Source organism: Globicephala melas, chromosome X, assembly GCF_963455315.2.
Source record: "Globicephala melas chromosome X, mGloMel1.2, whole genome shotgun sequence".
Lineage (NCBI taxonomy): Eukaryota > Metazoa > Chordata > Mammalia > Artiodactyla > Delphinidae > Globicephala > Globicephala melas.
The window spans coordinates 110,933,413-110,955,751 of NC_083335.1; the positions used below are offsets into that span (position 1 = coordinate 110,933,413).

Sequence of the window (22,339 nt, forward strand, 5' to 3'; positions counted from 1 at the left end):
AACTGGTTGAGCCAGGATTTGCATCCAGTCTGGCTTGGGAATCTGTGCTCTTAACCCTGCCTGCTGTCCTGAATCCCCTATGTAGATTGTTTCCAATTTTGTCTTATTATAAATAACACAGCAATGTAAATCTTTGCGTGTAACTGACCACCCCCTCCCAATTTTGTATTTTCCTGAGTGAATAGGTGTAAACATGATGCCAGCTTGCTTTCTGAGAGGGGGAATCCATGTCATTTTCATAGAATTCGAGAATGTTAGTGTTTGTTTGGCAGGAAATTGCTCAAGGTCACCCCCTAGAAGACGATGGCAGAGAAAGGATTAAGACCTGGGTCTTCTGATTCTAGTTTCTATTTTCCTCCACTGCTTCCCTTACATTTAAAGATAGAATAAAGCCAATACCTTCCTTTGCTAAACTGACCTCAGTTGACGTTAGCTTCTCCTCTGAGACTTCTTATTGAGGCAGGTAACTATGTGGGTTAACTTAGCGGGGCTTGGCCAAAGCCCTAAGAAGTAAATGAAATAAGATGCTTAATGAGGCCAGTGCTCAAGTTAAGCTGCTGTTCCTAGGAAAGCTCTCCACTTTGATAAGGAAGAGCAGCAGCTAAGGACGAGGGGAGAATGCCACGCAAGATAGAAGGCTTCTTGCTTTTACTTCTCTTTGGCTCTGAAGGTATGTGCTATCAAACCATTAGCACTCATTAAATACCTAATAATACAACTGACTTAATCATACAGCTGATGAATAGAAATGCAACCAGAATAATTAAAATATTATCAATTAGCAAAGCATGCTAATGAATTAATGTGTTATTAATGAACAACAGTTGTCTTTGTGTGATGCAGTCCTCTTTGTCTCACCACTGGCTTCCTGGTTCCGTGAGGAGCCTTCTGAAGTTCAAAGGATGCTTAAAATGGAACAGAAAGAAGGAAGGGTCTCAAAAATCGTATGAAATAGCTATAAATTGCAACAATTCATAAGAAAGTGCGGTGTATTCTTGAAAGTTTTGGGGAGTCAAAGTTAGAGTGACTATAGAATTTAGTCTTCCAAACCAGGACACTACTGAGAGTGGTGGAGGATGCTATTAATAATTTTGCTGGGACAACAGGTGTGAACCAGGACTGTCCCAGGCAAATCAGGGTGTAAGGTCACCCTAGTTTAAATATGGATTAACATAGCACGCCGAATACAACTGGACACTAATAGAAAGCATAATCCAACTGAGAGTCAGGAATCCCCAAAGACTCAATCATTTTAAAATTTCTAAATATAGCCCTGGCGGGAGTGAAATGCTTAATTACGGAGAAATTGAAGGCAAATCTCTAAAATGTCATCCAATTCAACTTTTAAATTCTCTGTCAATCTTTGAAATCATGCTCTTCCATGCCTCTCTCAACTCTTAAGGACCCATCAACTCAGACATTAGAAATTGGTTCTTTGTGGTCACTGTGTATTTATGTGCGTTACAGGAAATAAATAAGGAGGGCAGGAAGGAGGAGACCTCTCCGCTCTGCCAATGACCTGGTAGACAGACATGACAAAACTCACACAGAGTCAGAAGCCCTCGTTTAAATCATTCTCTTCTCTACTCTCTCATTATATTTTATTGGTAGAATACTCACTTTCATGATTACCCAATCTCAAAACTTGTGTTAGTCACATTTCTCAATATTTGGAAAGACCTGTAAAAATATAACCCCAAGGTTATTTTGCAAACCCCCAAGACATATTTCTAAGTAGGGCGGGGGGGGGTGTTGTTTTTCCTTTACTCCGTGCCTCTTCCTCACCAAGAAAATCTAAACAGAACCTTTCAAGGCTTAGATCCCAATACCCTTGGTTCTCAGACATCCACAGGGCTCACCCTCAGACTCCTCTTATTTGTGATTGGCATTGAGATTCATTCATCCATTGATTCATTCAAGAATCCATTGATGTCAGTTCAAGAATCCATTTCTGAGTTCCTGCTATGATAGGCCAAATGCTGTGTAAGAACTTGATACACCTGGCAGATTCTTGTTTTCGCTGTGCCAACTCTAAAATCTTTGTTCCGTGACCCCTAAATGGAAATAAGCCCTAGAAAAGTTATCAGGCCACTTTTCAATTACACCCGCGCAGTCAGGGGATAACAGTAATAAAAGACACGCTGTCAGGAGGCACAGTGCACAGCACTCTTTCCTGTTCTATAGCTTATCAATCTTTGTGCATGGCTGGGGAGCTCCAGAAATTTCCACGAAGAACAGAGAATCCCATCTGTCCTGGTGGAATGGAATGTGGTCCAGCAGGTAGGCTTGAAACACTTAAATTCTCTTACCCACCTAACCCAGGCCCTCCACCCTCACGGGCATCAAAGGAAAGCAGCCACACCAAAATTTGGCTTGGCAACCTAGGTGTGCTCTACCCTGAGCTAGAGGGATACGCCAGGAGGCAGAGAAAAAAAGGCAGAATACAACTGCTGCACTTAATCAGTTTACAATCCAGATAGAGAAATAAGGCCAATGCACAGGGGAAAGATGTATGCTGCACAACTGGGAACCTGAAGACAAAGGTTCTTTGTCTAATTTACTCTTTGCTGTTTCTGTTCCACGGCAGCAGTGGATCCTTACTACAGTGAAATAAGGTAAATGGATTGACTCCACTTATGCGTTGGATGAAGGGTCATTGGGGATACACAAATCATCATCGTAAAGCACTACCTCTGTCTCTTAACTGAGGCAGGCTTCTATTTATCTTGCATTGTACATTTCGGATTACATACCGATGATGATTTTTAAAACACCCACCTTACTGAAGTATATTGTTCCACTGCTTGGTCATGGCTATTATATAAAAACAAGCCAAAAAAAAAAAAAAATCACCAAGCCTCATCTTACAGGTGAGTGTGTGTCCTTCCTTGCAGGTGTGTCAAGCATCAGGGATAGCAGATTTTTTTTCAAAGTAGCTTTATTGAGATGTAATTTACATACCACTAAATTCACCCATTTAAACGGTGTAATTCAATGGTTTTTAGTGTACTTACAGATTTGTGGAGCACACAGTGTAATTTTAGAACACTTTCATCATCCCCCAAAGAAACCAGTAGACATTCAGTACTCACTCCCCACTTCCGCCTCCCCCTAGCCTCTGTCAACCACTGATCTACTTTGTCTCGTATAGATTTGCCTTTTCTGGACATTTCATTTAAACAGACTCATACAACATATGGTCTTTTGTCTTTCATTTAGCATGTTTTTTAAAATAAGTTTATTTATTTATTTATTTTTGGCTGCGTTGGGTCTTCGTTGCTGTGCACGGGCTTTCTAGTTGTGGCGAGCAGGAACGACTCTTCGTTGTGGTGCGCAGACTTCTCATTGTGGTGGCTTCTCTTGTTGCGGAGCACAGGCTCTAGAGCGCAGGCTCAGTACTTGTGGCGCACGGGCTTAGCTGCTCCGCGGCATGTGGGATCTTCCTGGACCAGGGATCGAACCCGTGTCCCCTGCATTGGCATGCGCCACCAGGGAAGTCCCTAGCATATATTTTTGACATTCACCTGTGTTGAAGCATGTACAAATAACAGATTTACCCCATGAATATGCCTGTCACCTAAAAGAGTAACACTTTCACACCAGAAGCAATTTCCTTCTTTCTTCTTTGCCAGAGGGACATTATTGCAGCCTACTGTTTTTCTCCTGTGTCTTATTCTTGTTTCTCAAATAGATTGGAAGGTAGTTATAGACAGTTTCTATCATTCATAATTTTATGCTTTTCTCCTCGGCTTCACCTGTTTCCATGGGAAGGAAAACTCTGTATTTAGTGACAGCCAAGCAAACAGACTGAAATAGTCTTCCCTAAGTGTGTCTAATGTGCACTTTGATTCTGGCCTTGCAAGGTACATTTCGAGAAATAGGCATGCTTGAATTTTCTGGCTGCAGTAACAAGCATTTCCCTATGGAGTAGCCCTTTGAGCAAAAGGGCAGAATCGTGCCCTATTGCATAAATCTAAGGCTGGTGAGTGGCAGACGTCGCAGACCCTCTGGTGGAAACCTGTAACCTGGAGGAATCGCGAAGATGATCTGAGTGAGGAGAAAAATAGACAACCATGTAATCGAAATCTTGCCCTTTTTCCTTTAAAGGCTGACCTGTTTTCTTTTGCTCATCCCAACAGCGTTATATTCTGGTATCATAAGACATTGTCGTCAACACGATGTTTGCTTTTGTTCGCCAGCTTTGGGGTGATTAAATCATTTCAGGGATGACAGCAGCCACGTTGCTGCTCCCTTGGTGACAACTTTTCTTGTAAAAGGCTTGTTGTTCCTTCTCTCTCTGCTCATTTCCATAAGATCTGGTGCCTCACAACCCCAGGCTGCCTACAGACAAATGCTTTCTGGGGAGAGGAGTCCGGGAGGGGCAACAACGCCAGAAATCTGATTGAGCACAGGGGGTGGTTCTGAAACCAGGTCTCCCTCTTGGGTCTCTTCCTCTCCACAGGTAGAAACCTCCCCGCCCTTTCCTTTTTGCCTTCTGCTTTGTTTCTGCACAAGTTGGAGCCCCTCTGGGGGCCCACCCATGGACCCAGGTAATGCAAAGGCCCTGAGCGCCGTGGCAATTAGAGGGGCCTCATGTGAACTCTGGGCTTGCTCAGTTGCAGCTGCACAGACCTTCTTCGGTGCCAGGGCACGTCCTCTGGGCCAATTTGATCTGGTTAGTAAGGCCGCTCTGTCAGTGACCCACACACCTCACCTCTGGTCCCCCCAAAAGAGATTCTTGGCACAGCTGACAAAGCCTTTCTGCTTTTCTGCCATCCCAGCTTCTCTGGAAGATGGGGCAGAGCCGAGTGCCTTCTGCATTAACAGCCCTTAAACCATCTAGATGCCAATTGCTCATCTACTTTGCAGTTCTTGGGGAGCAGCTGTGGGGCTGACACTATGGGTTCATGTACACATTAACTGGCCTTTCCCCTGGGCTCTAGTAGCTTCTACCCAGCTGCCCACTCAACCTCAACACTTGGGTGTCCCGTAGGTCTCTCAAAAGGAACATCTCTACCCCATCCCCCCTAAATCCCTCCTTCCCCTGGAATCTTCTCCTCCCCTAGTAAACGGTAGCTCTATCCTCCCAGGCACTCAGGCCTTGAACCTCTTTTTATTTCACACCCACGTCATCTGTCAGCAAATCCTGTTGGCGCTACCTTCCAAAGACAGTCAGAATCCAGCCACTTCTCATCACTTCCACTGCCACCACCCCAGGGCCAAGCCACCATCATCTCTCCCCTAGATGACACGCCAAGCACCGGCCTACCCCGGGGTCTTTACATGCTATTGCGTCTGCCCAGAAGGCTCTGTCCACAGGTATGTCACTTCCTTCAGGTCTTTGCTCCAATATCACCTTCTCAGTGAAACCTTCCCTAAGCCCCAAAGTACCACTCCCTGTCCCTCCACCTCCCTGCTTTATTTTTCTCCATAGCAGTCATCATTATTTTACATATTATATATTTTATTTATACATTCACTACCCCCCCACCCCCCCACCCCACATTAGACTCTTAAGTTCTAGGAGGGCAGGTGTTTTTTTCTGTTTTGTTTACTGGTATTTCCCCAGCACCTAAAGCTAGGCCTGGAATATAGCAGATGCTCAAAGAAAATTAATGAATGAATGCTTTGGGACCAGTCATTATCAGCTATCTTTTATATCAATTTCTCTAATTGCACGGGTGCTTAGATAAACCTGTGGATAAGAAAGAAATAGGATACAAAGGCCAGAGCAAGCGGTGAGTTCTACATGAGGGACAGAAAAAGTCCTCTTCATAGGGAAGGGGATAAGTAGGCAGAAAAGTTGGGAGGGGAAGGCATTTGAGGTCAAGAAATCATATGCACAAAGGCATACAGGCATGAAACAGCCTGGCACATTTGATGAATTATAAGTAATAGAGAGTGCAAAAAATAAATTTGGAGAGGTAGCCAGGAGATACATCACGGCAACCCCTTGAAGGACACATTATTATTATACCCATTTTAGAGATGAGGAAATAGAGAGACGCAGTCATATAACTAATAAATGTCAGAGGTGAAACTGGGGCCATGGTAATGGGGACCCAACAAAGGGTCTGGAGCAAGAAAGTGACACAGTCAGGCATTGGCAGTATGGAGGATGGATGAGGCAAGGTGTCTCTTTAGCAAGGAGAATATCCAGAGGAGAGAGGAAGTGGTAGTGGGGGTGGAGAGGAAAGATGGCTCCCGGTAGACACTGGATGTGGGGGTTTGGGAAAAAGAAGTGACTAGGAGGAGTCCCAGGTTTCTGGATGGGGTAGTAGGTGGATGGTGGAGCCATCAGTAGGCTAAGAAATAGAGAAAAGAGGGGCTTCCCTGGTGGCGCAGTGGTTGAGAGTCCACCTGCTGATGCAGGGGACACGGGTTCGTGCCCCGGTCTGGGAAGATCCCACATGCCGTGGAGCGGCTGGGCCTGTGAGCCATGGCCGCTGAGCCTACGTGTCCGGAGGCTGTGCCCCGCAACGGGAGAGGCCACAACAGTGAGAGGCCCGCGTACCAAAAAAAAAAAAAAAAAAAAATAGAGAAAGGAGAACAATATGAGGAAGGATGGAATGAGTTCAGTGTTTAAAATTTTTTTTTTTGCTGAAGTAAAACATACATCCAGAAGAATACAAGTAAGTGTACAGCTCAATGAATTTTTACCACTAAACACACCCAAGTAACCAGCACTCAGATCAAGTAACAGAACTTTGCCAGCTCCCCAGACACCCTCCCTGGGCTTCCTCCTTGCCACTCCCCACCCCAAGTGTGACCACGACCCTAATGTCTAGCGGCATAGATGACTTCTGCCTGCTTGTGTACATTTTAAATGGATTCATGTAGTGTGTCCACTTTATCATCTGACTTTCCACTCAGCATTGTTTGTGAGACGTGGCCATATTGTGGCATGGAGTTGTAGGTCATCCATTTTCATTTCAGTATAGTGTTCCACTGTGTAAATCTACCACTCGTATCCATTCTACTCGTGATGGACATATGAGTGTTTCCAGTTTGGGGTTTTTACAAATACTGTTGTTACAAATAATCTAGTACATGTTTTTCTTTGTTGGAGAACGTATGTATGCACTTCTAGTGGGTAAATACTTAGGAGTGGAATTGCTGGGTCATAGGGCACATATATGTCCAGCCTTTGTATAAATTACCAAAGAGTTTTAAAAATAGGTTAGACCAACTTATACCCCCACCAGCAACATATGAGAGTTCAGGTTTCTTCATGACCTGGTCAGCACTTGGCTGGGTCCAGTTTTAGATAGTGAGAGACATCTACGGGGAGCTATCCAATAAGCCATTCAATGCACATGTCGGGATCTTGGGGGTGGGAGTAGAGGAAGCCGAGCTCTTGAGAGAGATTAAGAAGGATTATTTAGAGTGGTGGGAGAAGCAGGTGAGTAGTGTGATGGAAGCTAAAGGAAGATGGGAGGAACTGACAGCACCCAACACTGCAGCATGAAGATGTAAGGTTAGTGTTGGGAAGAGTCCATTGGTTGTGAAAGTAAGAAATCGATGGCGGGGGGTGGGGGGGTTAGAGTGGGGGAGGGACAAATTGGAAGATTGGGATTGACACATACACACTATTATATATAAAGTAGATAACTAATAAGGACCTACTGTATAGCACAGGGAACTCTACTCAATACTCTGTAATGGCCTGTATGGGAAAAGAATCTAAAAAAAGAGTGGACATATGTATAACAGATTCACTTTGCTGTACACCTGAAAATAACACAACATTGTAAATCAACTATACTCCAATAAAAATTATAAACAAACAAACAAAAAGAAGTCATTGGTCACTTCCTTTGCCAGCACAGGGCTTGGCCTCCTGCCAAGACGGTGCTCCCTAGTCTACATTGCTACCTGAGACGGTCAATTCTGCCCATAGCAGGTGAACCAAGGAGTCTCTAGGAACGAATCATCAGTGGACAAGGGACCAGGAGAGACAGCAGTTTGCTGACCACAGTTGAGAGATGGCCCTGAATCCGCCCAGGTGAAAAGATATGCCCCCTCGACTCCCCTTACAGCCTATGCATAACCCAGCAGAGGACTCACCATGTGTGTCGTCCAGTGGTCTATCTTCTCCTGAGTCCTCAAGCCCCTTGTGGGCAGAGAGTGAGGCTTCCATTTCAGAAGGCCCAGGCCCTGGTGCAGGGCCAGGCTCACAGTGGACACGCAAAAGTGGTATGTGAAATGGATACGTATTATTTAAAGAAAGATACAATTTGAAAAAATAGCTTTATAATTCTAATGAAAAGGATGAGACCATTCCTTTAACTCTTTAAAACAATCTGAAAGTTTTTGGTGGGCATCAGATTCAATATTTAGATAGCAAAGTGGTTAAGGAGGGACTTTTATATCTACTGCCTACACTCAGGTTTTGTTTGAGATTTTTATAATAGGTATGTGCTGCTTTTATAATCAGAAAAGAAATAAAGGCATTTGTTCTGTTGAAAATGGGAAATGGAACTTGGTGTGTTAAACCAGCGCTGTCTAATGGAAACTTGCGCAATGATGAAAATGTTCTGTATCTGTGCTGTCCAGTACAGGAGCCACTAGCCACGTGTGGCCAGCAAACACTTGAAATGTGGCTGGTGTGACTGAGGAACTGAATTTTTAATTTTATTAATTTAATGAATTTAAATTCAAATAGCCACATGGGACTAGTGACTACCACAATGGACAGTGCAGCTGTAAACAATCAGCTTATGCTAATATAGACAAACTCCTTTCCTGTTAAATTGTGCATTCATTCTATTTAATCATACTTCTATGAAGATAGGTTAAATGTTAGTCTTAGGTTAAATTTTACACATTTTCAATTTTTCCACATCATGTATACGGTATTTACACTTTGATTGTGGTTTGATATTTCCTGTAGATAATAGACAAACCTAAAAAAAATTTTTAAAAATATTTTTTTAACAATGTCCTAATTTTAAATCACCTGAATGTGTCACTTCCCTACTTCCTCAGCATCTGTGGATGTTTCTCCTGGCACGTATTTACTTACTTTGACTTCTTCCAGAAGGGGCTTTGTTAACTTTTACGTGACTGTGATCATTTCACTTTTCCATGTAATGAATCATTTGTTGAATTTTTCTTTCTTTTTTTAACTTGATGTTTCCTTTCATGTCCTTTTGCTCAGCCACACTGGGATTATCGTCTACTGAGGTATGTTACAGTAAGAAGGCTGGAATTCATATGGTTACTATTTTTGAAGATTTTTCCTAGCCAAAACAATGTATAGGATTATCACTTTTTTTAAAATGTATTTTTAAAGGTTTGTTTTTTTTTCCTGGTGGTGGCAATAGCATGTTTTATCTGGACAAGCTCCAAGACTGGTTTTTTTAATGAGTGAATGCAAGTAAACCAGGTCTTAAATCAGATGGCGGAATCTTGAATCCAGTCCCTTTTAAAATTGTATCCCCAGAAGGGACCTCCAGGAGATGTAAGGCGCCTGACCTCGGACTGGGGCTCCTCGAGCCCCTGAAGATAGATATAACGGGGTGGACATGGCTCTCTACGTGGGTGTGTCTGTGAGATTTTTAGCTGGTCACCCAAGGTGGCAAACATTTATCTAGACTCAAAGATGAGCGGCAACTGTGTGGGTTAAACTGGATTTATAATTCAGTTGTGCTGCTGTAGTGTGATAGCCACCACAGACAATAGGAAATGAATGAGCAAGGTTTTTGAATGCGAGCTTTTCCAGTGGTGCTGACCACAGTTGCCTTTGACTGTGACTTTTCTGAAGCTCCTGCCCCTCTGGCTTCCCACAGGATGAGGGTGAGGATCCCTGGTACCACAAAGCATGCAAGTGCGATTGCCAAGGAGGTGCCAATGCCCTGTGGTCTGCAGGCTCCACCCCGTTAGACTGCATACCGGGTGAGTGTCCCCTCTCCTTGGGGCACCAGATCCTTGGGATATCCTTGGGAACACCCTGTTTCTCCTCTTTCTTTCAACCCTGATGAATTAAACCCCCTGAATGCCACGTTCTGGGTTTTCTCCAGTCGGCCATTGAACTTCAAATCTCAATGGCCACTGCTCCAACAAACTGCACTGATGTCATTGTTCAGGACAGTTTCCTGGATCTCTACTTGGCCTTGGTGAGATGGTAAGATGGGACCTAACTTTCAATGAAAGAGACTAATGGAATTTATCGAAAATAAACTAATGATAGGCAGCAATTTTGAGAAAAGCACAGGCTTTTGAGCCAGAAATACCAGAGTTGGAATCTTGGCTGCATTGTTTTTTAACTCTGGGACCCCCACTTTGGCCTTTTTCTGTCAAATGGAGGCAATACTACTGTGCCCGGATATTCATTGCTCACCAAACAACCACGTGCTTCCCCACATTCTCAGCCCCTTCCCAGTCAGGTGGCTTCACAGGAGCAGTTCCAGCCGATGGAAGCCGTGTCTCTTCTGAAATGAGGTCCACTTCCCTGCCTGAGAAAGTGGCTTCTCCTTTAGTCTGGATGCTGGGGAGGTTAAGTGGAGTAGAACTTCCTGCTGACCCACAATGAACCACCTGAGTGAAAAATCAACCTTTGTTGTGTTAAGCCTCTGAAATTTCTGTGACAATTCGTTCTGCAGCATAAATAGCCTCTCCTGACTAATATGAATGACTTCCTCTAAGGCAGGGGCCAGCAAACTTTGCCTGTAAAGGACCTGGCGGTAAATCTTTGTGGCTCTGTGGGCCATAGGGCCTCAACACCTCAAATGGAAGGCAGCCACAGACTGAATGTAAATGCATGAGCATGGTTGTGCTCTAATAAAACGTTATTTATAAAAACGGACCCTGCTGTAAGGAGTTGTTACGAGGAATAAAATGCATGAGGCATTAAAGCACCTTGTCCTGGACCTGGCACACTGCAGCTCCTTTTCTTCCTGCCTTCTAAGAGGTCACACTCTGACTTTCAGAGGCTCGGGCGGCCTATCACACATTTGCCACGCTCAGTATTTACCACAGCTCGGAACCTCTTCTGCTGAAACTGTCCTTGCCCCCCCTTTCCAGGGTTATGATGGCGCCATGCGGCGGCCCGTCATTCACTTTACATAATCACCTAATAAGAGCTCCAGGAGAGAGGTTTGTGTGCAGCGTGTGAGCTTCTCTGAATTATTTCATTAAATTTGCATTAAAATAGCAAATGTGGGGGAGGGGGCGTCCACAAAGGCTTTTACTGCCTGTTTTCCTATATACTAAAGGGGTAGGAATTGGTTTCTGAACTAAGCTTTCTGGAAGGGAACAGTGGGGCGCAGTAGTGAGGAAAGCAGTAAGTGCTGATGAGTTCAGCGGGCTTCTCCCACGGGAGGGACGTCCCACTGAGCTCCACGGCATGAGCTCCCGCAGCCATTCTGTGCTGGGGTGATCTGCCCAGTCAAGGCTGAGGCACCCTCCTTAATAATCCATTTAGAATTCAATTCCACCCTCTGTCATCATGTGCCTATTATGTGCCGATAGGGAGACAAAAATGAACCATTGTCTCTACGCTGGAGGAGTTTACCATTTACTGGAAACAAATGTTCTCTTCACTAGAGACATGAGACGTACTGGAATTCCAGTCCACGGAAGCTCTTTCTAAGAAGAAATTGAAAAGAGATTATTTATACGGATTGGTTTCATTGACCTGATCAACTGTGCAGCTGAGGAGGGCTGTGTGTCTGAGGAGTGTGAAAGATGACCTGGGCTGCCCAGGCTCTCTCCCCTACACAGTTGCCATGAACTTGAAGTTCTGAAATCAGAAATTCTTTTAGCTTAAGTGTTCTCCTCTCCCCACTGGGGTTTTCATTTTTGTTTTGTTTTGTTTTAACAACACAGATATTCCCAGGAAGGAAAAAAATGCAGCCTTAGTGTTAAATGGTTGATTCATTAATGTTCATTTGTTTTTCCACGGGAGAGATGATTCAGGGCAGCAGGACTAGCCACAACCTTCCAGAATTGACTTGCCTGTCAGTGCCTCAGATCCTCATTCGAACGCTGCTTGGTCTTGCTGGATCCTGAGATTCAGCGCTTCCACCAGAGTCCAACTTAGGACGGAAGGAGGCCCTAGAAAGCACAGGACAGGAGGGTCACTCAGAGCTGTCAGGAGATGCTCACAGGTGCACACTGGCTGTTACTGCCAGGGGGCCCTACCCACAGAACAGAAGGTGACCAGCTAGGTGCATTATGGCCTCCTAATCTTCAGCTTAACACTATTATATTAAAAGGTCTGTCTTTTCCAGAGTTGAGCCAAGATTACCTCGTCACTCTGAGAGGGGGAAATACGGCAGGGAACGTATCAAAGCATAAGAAATCTAATGACTCAACGCTTTACTTATATTCTGGATTTTATATTTCCATATTATATTCAAGTTTATACCCTATTCTTCTATAAATATTATTCTGTATTCCACTACATCATCATATAGATTCAAGTCTAACACATGTGCATAATAATGTTCACATGTCTTTTGTCAAAAATGGCCCCGAACTCTTCTTTGTGTTCCTTTCGGTTAATATTGTTTAAAAGCATGTCTGGCCTTTATATGTCTACACATCGAGAAATTATCTACTGCATAAGAAAGGCTAGTATGTTAAGTGTGCATAGCCTGGATTAACAGCACATATGACTATGTCTTTATCGATCTCATTATCAAATCATCGCTCAGAAGAGGCAGGTGTTTCCTTAAGAGTAAAATGAGTGTAGAAACAGGCTTAATAGCTTACAGTAACCTCCACTGAGCAGAAAACTTGGGAAGGACGTATTCTGTGTGTGTAAAGAGGATCCCTTTAATTCCTCCAGCAACATTATTTATGTCGCTTGATACTAGTTTAGACTCAATTGACAGTTTCTTTTTGATTAGGCCAGTGGGAGTTCTCTGGGCCAGTCAACTCCCACTTCCTCCCTGACCTCCCTGCTTCCTGTTCCTGCCATTTTCTTTGCTTATCCCCAGTGGCCACCTGAGATGGGGTGATGAAGTTTGTTTATCCCTCCATTCATCCATCCACTCAATATCTACTGAGTGCCTAGCACATGCAGGCATTCTGCTCGGCTCAGGAAAGCATGGTGAGCTAGACAGACCTGGGGAGCTGGGCAAGTGGGCAGAGATCCAAAGGATGAGGGGAGGTGTCCAGGTGAAGGGGAAAGGAGGAGACAGGGAAAATAGTAATCATGTAACTGGAGTGCCCTTCACTCCAGGGCACAAAGAGCAGGAGACATGTTACATTTTCTATTTTTCCAATTTTCAGATAACTCCGGTTTGAGTCCCCCTTTATCATGGGCTGTGTGGAGTCTAAAGACAGGAGGATTGTTGAAGATTCTGACCCTCCCCTTTGGACTACACCTCCCCACCCACCCCACCCCCCTGCCCCCAAGGGGCCTGCAAGGGCTGACTCGGCACAGGGCCCAGGCTCAGGCTGAGGGCAGCTCCCTGCCCGGCCGGCAGCCCCCAGGGGAAGGCAGACACCTTGTTGGTGCCCTTATCCCTCTGAACCAAGCTCAGTCCTGTGACCTTCCCAAGTCTCTGAGGTTGTCAAGAGTTCAGGGGTCCCGCCCCCCATCCCTGGTCCAGCCCCCTCAGAGGAACCATTTCCCCACTGAGATCAAGCCCCTACAACGAGCCCCCCACCACCCAGCAAGGGGCAAAGCCCAAAGCCTCTGGCCACCTCCTCTGGGACAGTCAGCTAGTTCCTGTTGAGGCCTAGACCTTCCAAATCCATAAGCCTGAGAGATGCTAGGCTGTCAACAGGCTTCTCCTCTCTCAAATCACGTTCATGCGTGTGCAAACAGCTTATTCCTTCCTGATGCAAGGAGACTCCAAATGTTTAGAAATAGGAAGCTGACTTTCTCAGGGTGATGTAGGGAGGATGATGGGGGCAAGACAGACTTGGGTAGAGGGGTGCTAGATTTTTTTCCCCTGGTGAGTCTTCACCATAAAAAACAAACATACACAACTCAAGACATTAATATACTCTTATAAATTCACCCTATTACACCAGTACTAGCTGCTTATTTTTGGTCAGGCACTACAGGCTCTACACTCTACAAACACTGCTTCATGTAATCCCAAATCAACTTTATGGAGGCAGGGACTACTGTTGTGCCCATTTCACAGATGAGGAAACTGAGACCCAGAGAGGGTGAGCAGCTTGCCTAAGCTCACCAGAGGGAGAGTGGGATCCAATCCTAGGTCGAATTGGCTGTAAGCAGGTGTTCTTGACCTTGGCTGCCCATTACCATCACCTGAAGATTTACCCCATGCCCAGGTCATGCCCCAGACCAATGACATCAGAATCTCTGGGGGTGTGGCCTGAACACCAGCACTTCTATACTTTCCAGGTGACGCCCAGGCTGAGACCCATCACAGAGTCTGTGCTCTGTGCCTTGGGCCAAAACACTGCCTTTTCTGGGTTAGCAGCTATGTAGCTGGAGGCGCCAATGCCTGAGACAGGAGCACTGGACAGGGGCAGGCTTGGGGCTTGGGTGCTTAGTTTTGGACACATGAGTGTGAAGCATCTTTGGGTCACCCAGATGAAACTGTTCACTTAGAGAATATCCAGGTGGCAGTGGGATGGAGCTTGGGGCCTGGGGGCTGGGCACTGGCTCTCAGACACTGGCTGAAACCATGGGGATGGTGAGCTCATCGCCTCCCCTGGAGAGTATGGGCAGGATCCACGTCTGGACAAGCCCTTACAGGCCTCCAAGACCATTGCCACTGGCCAGGTCCCTTCAGTGAAACTCTTAACTGTTAGATGGGCTAACTGGGAAGAGACGGCAAAAGAGATGTGAGGGGAAAATAGAGAAAGAGCAAAATGCCAAGAATAAAGCAATCGGGAGAGGTGGCCATGGCTTTTCTTTCCCCTCTGCTTCTTGCCTCTGAGCTGGTGGCCCTGGAGCAAGAGAAGGGAGGTTCAGGATGGACGGTCCTTAGAGATATCCACAGTTAGAATTTAAGTGGCGACCGAGGGCCCAACTGACGCTGGGGCCTTGTCCCTCCTTCCAGTGGCATGGCTGAGCTTGTCTTCCAGGTCAGAGGGGAGCTGAGGAGGTGGAGAAGTCCCCAAGGCCACAGGCGCCAGGCCCCCTGAATCCTCCAGCCAATGTCTTCCCTGGCAGACCAAGGTTCTCAAAGTGTGCTTGTTAAAAATGTGGCCACTCTGGGGGTGGAATCCTGGAAACTGCGTTCTTAACAAGCCCTGATGATTTGGCCACACAAGGCGTGATGGAGTCGCTCAGAAAGCGCTCCTATTCTCTCTCCCTTGACATTATTTTAATAGGCCGCCCCCCCCAAGCTTCGGGTACTTGATAAACTACAAATGCTGTCCCCTCACCCCCAGCCCCGCTGAGCTGCAGTTACTGGTGGGAGTTGACCCTATTTCTTTGGTTCACTGGGCAGAAAGGCAGTTAAGCCGCCCTGGCCAGAGGCCTGAAGCTGTCCTTCTGTCTTCAGCCTCTGGGGACAGGGCATGACTATCCCCGCAGGCATTTTGGAGCCCCAGGATGGCATTCAAGCTTTTACATGCCTCATTCAGTTTTCCTGACTTTTGAAAATTATCTGCCAGAAAGACCTCAGCACTCATTTTGCTGTTGAAGGTGATGATGCCCCAGTAAATACACTTGGCTTTTCAATCTGAACTCAAATTTATACATGGAAAGAAAGTAGTTTGATCTTCCTTACTTGAAGTTTATCATTCACAACTGGGAAACTAGGAGAATGTATTTGCCTAAGTTTATCATTTGTTTTCTAAAGAAATTCAGCTAGAATCTGGGTTTGGTTATAAATAAGAGACCCCCTAAATAGTGGCTTATTGAAATAGGAGTTTTTCTTTGACCCACACAGTAAAAAGACTAGGGGTAAGGAGCAGCTTAAAGATATCAGGGCTGAGGTCTCTTCAGTTCTCTTGGCCTTACCTCCAGGGTGCAGGATGGCTACTGTTGCACCAACCATCAGGTCTTCCTTCTAGGCAAGAGGAAGAAAGAGGGGGCAAGCAAAATCTGATCGGAAATCCCCAGCAGACATCCTCTTCTATCTCATGAGTTAGAAACTGTGTCACGTGGTCACTTCAAACTGCAAAGGTGGCTGGGAAAGATTGTTTTGTTTTGTTTTTTTAGTTGGCTACGTTGCTGCACCCAACAAAATTAGGGTTCTTTAGTCTAAAAGCAGGGAAGAATGGATACTGGGTTGGCAATTGGTAGTCTCTGACCAGGTAACTGAACGCTAAATTAGTGAGAGGAAATCCGTGAGAAGCAGCAATTAATATACAAGAACCAGCTTCGGCTACTCTTATTTGGAAAAAGCAGCTCCTTTCAACTGTTCCTTATTCAACAGTCACTTAGATGCATTTCATTCCAGCCCCACCCTTTTTTTTCATTAGACTAGTGAAAAACTGCAATTTACAAGTGGGAAGTCAGTCTCAATATATAACTGCCCTTCCTGCCTCTCACCATTGTTTTGTTCCTATAATTGGCATCATATGCTGCCTGAGGACAATTAGGGGCCTTCCTGTCATCATGTGGGATGGCTAACCCGTGTTAATGAGGAAAATAAAGAGTATGACATTTAAGTATGATATTTTCCTGTGAACCTCTTGGTTTTTAGGTCTCTGAGTTTGTGGAGGAGGTGAAGTATTTCTCAAAATTCTCCCCCCCCCCCACCAAGAGGTTGCCATAGAACTACTTCCCTTTTATGAATATTGTGAGTCTCTATGGCAATCCCTTTACTTCATCTTCACTCTCTTCTCGCAAGAGCAGTGAAGAGGATGAAGACCCAGTCCTCCCATTGTGAACGGCGCCACCAAGGAAAACATCCTCCACCTTACAAAGCGCGAACGAGAGGGTCGGATTTGTCATTTTGATCATGCCGTGTTTGTTGAGTCTTGCCATGCGATATGAGTGTTTTAATGTGCATTGTTTTTCCTTTCCCAGAATGCCCATATCATAAGCCCCTGGGTTTCGAGTCAGGAGAGGTTACACCAGACCAGATCACCTGCTCCAACCTGGAGCAGTACGTGGGCTGGTATGCCTCCTGGACCGCCAACAAGGCCCGACTCAATAGTCAAGGCTTTGGGTAAGCAGAGCAGGAGGCTCAGGCGATTTTTTTTTTTTTCATGTGATTTGAAAAAGTAGGTCTCTGTAATAAATGAACGACACAGAATGCATTTATTTATTCAACAAATATTGACTGAGTGCCTTCCACGTGCCAAGGACAGTGGATACAGCAGTGAACAAGGTGAATGAGCTCCTCGCCTTCGAGAAGCACGCAGTTTAGAGGGGGGACTCTAAGCACATTGTCACACAACTGGCCATCCGCCAAGTGTGATGAGTGCTGCAGAGGAGAAGAAAGACCTGGTCCACTTGAAGCACCAGGGAAGGCTTTCTAAGGAAAAGATCTTTGACCTGAGAGCTGCAGTTGGCCAGGTGGGGGGAAGGGGAGAGAGGCACAGGGTACAGCCGGTGCAAAGGCCCTGAGTTGGGAAGATCCCTCAAGTGCATGGATGGGGACTGTAAAGAAAGCCAGTGAGGTTAGCGCACAGGTGAGATGAGGCTGGAGAAGTAGAAAGAAATCAGATGGTGCAAGGCCTTATAAGTCATGTTAAGGACTGTGGTCCTTATTTTAGGGATAATGGGAGAACCCTGAATGTGCATTAGTTAGAATACAGGTTTGTGCTGCTGTAACAAACAGCCCCAAAATACAGAGACTTAATCAACTTGGAGGTGATCAGGCAGTCTAGGGTTGTTATGGCAGCTGGATGGTATCAGGGGCCCAGACTCTTTCTACCTTGTTCTCTCACCCTAACATGAAGTTTCCACCTTGGGGTACAAGATGGCTGCTCTAGCTTCCACTATCACATCCACATTCTAGTCAGGAGGGAGAAAAGAAGAGCAGAGTGCATATACTTTTCCTTTAAGGATACATACATAATCCTGCTGGCCACTTCTATCTACATCGCATTGATCAGAATCTGGTCCGACTGCCCCACCCAGCTACAGAGGAGACTGGGAAACGTCGTGATCTTAGCTGGGTGGCCTCTTGCCCAGAGAAAATTTAGGGGTTCTATTACTAAAGGAAATGGGAAGAGGATATTGGGAGACAATGAGCAGACTCTATCAGAGGAAGATTTAAAGTTGGGGAGTATCACAATCAGATTTAGGTTTTAAGTAAAATCTTCTGGCTCTTGTGGGAAGAGCTGTTTGGTGTGGGGTACGGGCGGGGGGTGAGGTGGGGAGAGGAATCCAAGGAGACCAGTTAAGTAAGCTATGGCAGCTGTCCAGGCAAGAACTGAGGGTGACGTGGGCTAGAGTGGTGGCAGTGAAATGGAGAGAAGTAAACGACTTTGAGAAACATTTGGAGATGGAGCCAAGAAATGGATTAGATGTTTGAGGTGACAGAGAGGAAGGGGGTAGAATTCAGAGAGATGAACACTGGAATGAGGGGTTGGGGTGAGGATAATTAGGAGCTCTTTTGGGACATGTTTTATTTGAGCTGCTATATGGCATCCAGTAGAAGCTGTCTAGCTAGCAATTGATTCTCAGGGTTTAGAATTTAGAAAAAGTCTGAGATGGACCTAAAAGTCAGGAGCCACCCAAGGAGCAAGTCCAGAATTAGAAGAGAAGGCTGCCAAGGGCCGAGTCCCCGAGAAGCTTATTAACGCGCACAGGCGCGCACACACTCACACGCCACAAAGGGAAACTATAGGTTTCCACAACTTATGAGGATATTAACTAAAAAATAAATCAGTTCCTTCAGTGGTTGCTTTGCTTTACAATTGTGAAAAGCCCTTGCAGAGCCACTTGGTTCCATGTTCTGCACATGGTGCCTACCATGGCGTGGATGACAGCACCTGAAGGAGACGCAGATAGGTATGAAGAGAGTGAAATTAAAAAAAAAAAAAAAAAAGACTTACGGAAAAAGGACATCAGGGGAGACTAATGAAAAGGGAAGGGGGCTGGAAGGTGCGATTACCATGGATTTGCATGTTTTGAAGAAAAACATGCTCAACCACACGCCAAAGGTGATTTCAGCTACAGTTGAAGGCATTTCTTTGACAAATTATTTGAATCTGACAATTTTTCCTTGGGCGGTGGAGGTGCAGGGAGAAACTATACAAGTATCACAGAGGCCGGACACTTCTCGGAGACAAGCTTCTGGGTGCTTAACAGATTGCAGCTCAGACTGCCCGAGCATTGTGGGGGCTCTTCAGGTGCTGGCATCCCCTCAAAAGACAGCACCTCCCAGCTCTTTGGAGGCGCTCCCGGGGAAAGGCTCCTGGTGACTCGCTGTGTCCGCGGCAGGTGCGCCTGGCTCTCCAAGTTCCAGGACAGCAGCCAGTGGTTGCAGATAGATCTGAAGGAGGTCAAGGTGATTTCGGGGATCCTCACCCAGGGGCGCTGTGACATCGACGAGTGGATGACCAAGTACAGTGTGCAGTACAGGACCGATGAGAGCCTGAACTGGATTTACTATAAGGACCAGACCGGAAACAATCGGGTACGTCGGGCTTACCCCAAACCAACTTCAACACAGCCCCTCTGGGACCACCCCTCCCACCCGTCCCTGTGTTCCTGTCGCCACCCTCTGTCAGAACACTGACCCCACGGTATGGTGAATCATCCGTGCTTTCTCCCCACAACACTATCTGCTCTCTGACGACGAGGCAGGGGTCTTTTCTTGTATCCCTCATGTCTAGCACAGTTTGCGAATGAGTGCCATCGTATGTGCAAAAGAAGTCTGAATTCTCACATCAGCACAGAGTTGCTTGAATAATCAAGACTGGCCATTTGGATTCTGCCCAAGTCACTGGACCTTGAACACTTTGCTGCATGGGTCTGGCTTGATCTACTACTGATGTGGCTAGGTTCTTGTCCCTTTATGTAGATATGGCCTCTCCTTACTATTGAGACCGACAATCTCAACAAATTAGCCACTAAACTGTATAAATGTTTAACCATTTATAACAAGTCCAGCTGAGAAGAAACAGTCACTTAAACCTTTGAGCAACTTTATATCCTACTAATCTCTGAGGGCTGAGACCCACCCAATTCTTGCTCATCACAGACTGAACACAGTAGGCTTTTGATTTTACATATTTTATATAAATATATACACATATACACACATATGTATATTCATACATGCATACACATATATACACATATAAATATATAATCAATATTTTACATATATATATATATATACACACACACACACACACACACACACATATAAAATGTTATCTGCAATGAATTAAAAACTCACTAGCTGTTTGGAAATGTTAACTGCCCTTTTGTCTGAGAGGACTTCCCCCAGCTAATCTGGACATTTCATCAGGTTAAGTAGACATGTGCAGGTGAACATCAGAAGGCTCCGTACTCTCTTGATGACAATTTGTACAGCAAGACATTCATGGGTTGAAATTTCAAGGAGTTTGAACACAATAGGAAAAACCATCTTGATACTTGGACATTTTATTTCATTTTTGTTCTTATTAGTTGGCTTTTCAAAAAGATATGAAAATTCTTTTTCAAGCTCTACCTGTGTTTCTGAAGGCCTTGATAGTTCTTTGCAAAGAAGCGCTCCACTCCAGCAGTTGTGAGGTCTGGAGCCTGTTCCATCCTCCTTCTTCACTGGGCTCCTGATTTAAAGAGGTTCAAGGGCAAACAGCTTAGAGAAGGGGATGTGGGGTGTTGCTATTGGGAAGAAATAAAGGCAAGATCATGGCAGCTGAGGTCCTTCTTGATTTGTGTATGGATGAGGTCAATGTGGCAGCCAGATTTTTTTCAGGAGATAATTCCAGAAGGAAATGAAATGTTCCAGTGTCATTGGGCAGAGCACTAGGACTCTGGAAAAAGTGCACAGAAGTTTCTTTGAAGATATAGCCAAATATCCATTGTACCTTATGTTACAGCCACTGTGTAATTGCTGTTACATCCCAAAACACAGGAAGCAACACCTTTTTCTATTTTGGGCACTGCTCTCCCACTTCGAGAATCTTCTCTCTAGTTTTTATGTCTTTTTGTTTTTTAAAAATATTTTTTTCCAAAAAAAGTCTAAAAAGTACTTGCCAGGGCTTCCCTGGGGGCGCAGTGGTTGAGAGTCCGCCTGCCGATGCAGGGGACACGGGTTCGTGCCCCGGTGCGGCTGGGTCCGTGAGCCATGGCCGCTGAGCCTGCGCGTCCGGAGCCTCTGCTCCGCAACGGGAGAGGCCACAACAGTGAGAAGCCCGCGTACCGCAAAAAAAAAAAAAGTACTTGCCATTTGTATCAATGTAGACACACACAGTTAAGCTTTGGCTCACAACTTTAGAGCCAGCTCACAAGTTTTCACTTGAGCCCCACTTTGGCTACCTTTGGAACATGGGAACATTCCTCTCTAAAGTATAATGTGCTCCTTTTCAAAATTCTTGTCAAAATGCAAAGGATTAAATCACAAAATTGGTGATAAGAATCAAGCAGCATTTTCTATCAGCGCCGTCTAGTAGAACTTTGTGCAATGAAGGAAATGTTATTATCTGCAGTATCCACTATGGCAGCCATTAATCACATACAGTATTGAGCACTTGAACAGCAGCTAGTGTTACTGAGGAAGAATTGTTACCTAATTTTAATTCATTTAAGTTGATGCCTGGAGCATGTAGGTGCTGACAATCATTCAAGGTTAGATTTTGGGGGACATCAGCAAATTCTCTGCCCTTTCAGCACTGAGATTTTCCATAGTTAAAAGTTGGGGCCAACTCCAGACAGGAATCTGTCTTCCTTTTCTCTCCTCTTCTGTGATGGTGACAGGATTTCCTCCCTCTCTTTAGGTTTTCTATGGAAACTCGGACCGAACCTCCACAGTCCAGAACCTGCTGCGGCCCCCCATCATTTCCCGCTTCATCCGGCTCATCCCGCTGGGCTGGCACGTCCGCATTGCCATCCGGATGGAGTTGCTGGAGTGCGTCAGCAAGTGTACCTGATGCGCGCCTCAGCTCAGCACCTGCCAGGGGGTGGAGGGTGCAGCGCGGCCCATGCGGGAACGCTGACTGTGACCAAAAGGGCTGGATTTTACAGGCTCTTTTCAATGCGGAGCTGGGCAGAGAATACTTCTTTCTTTTTTGTAAGATATAGTTTCCAATTTCAGTGAAAGGAAAAGAAAATGAACTTATTCCCCACTCAGGGCCGAAGAAAATAAGAACAAAGAAAATGTCCCTAAAAACAATTTTCAAGCAAAAGCCTAAGTAGCAGGAGTAATTTGCTGCTCTCGGGTTTTTTTGCTTTGTTTTTGGTCTCAGTGACATTGTGAAAGGTGCAGTCCCAGGGGGATGAAAAGCAGCCCTGATAATTTGAAAATTCTTTTGCTTTACCATGTTC

General features: G+C 45.4%; 1 protein-coding gene across 1 annotated transcript; it reads left to right on the forward strand.

The window, feature by feature from the left end:
- Positions 1–618: 618 nt before the first annotated feature.
- Positions 619–21,945, forward strand: RS1 (retinoschisin 1). Its single transcript, XM_060292077.1, has 6 exons — positions 619–670; positions 9,161–9,186; positions 9,792–9,897; positions 16,916–17,057; positions 19,283–19,478; positions 21,793–21,945. The coding sequence occupies exons 1-6, from the start codon at positions 619–621 to the stop codon at positions 21,943–21,945; spliced, it is 675 nt and encodes a 224-aa protein (XP_060148060.1).
- Positions 21,946–22,339: the final 394 nt, after the last annotated feature.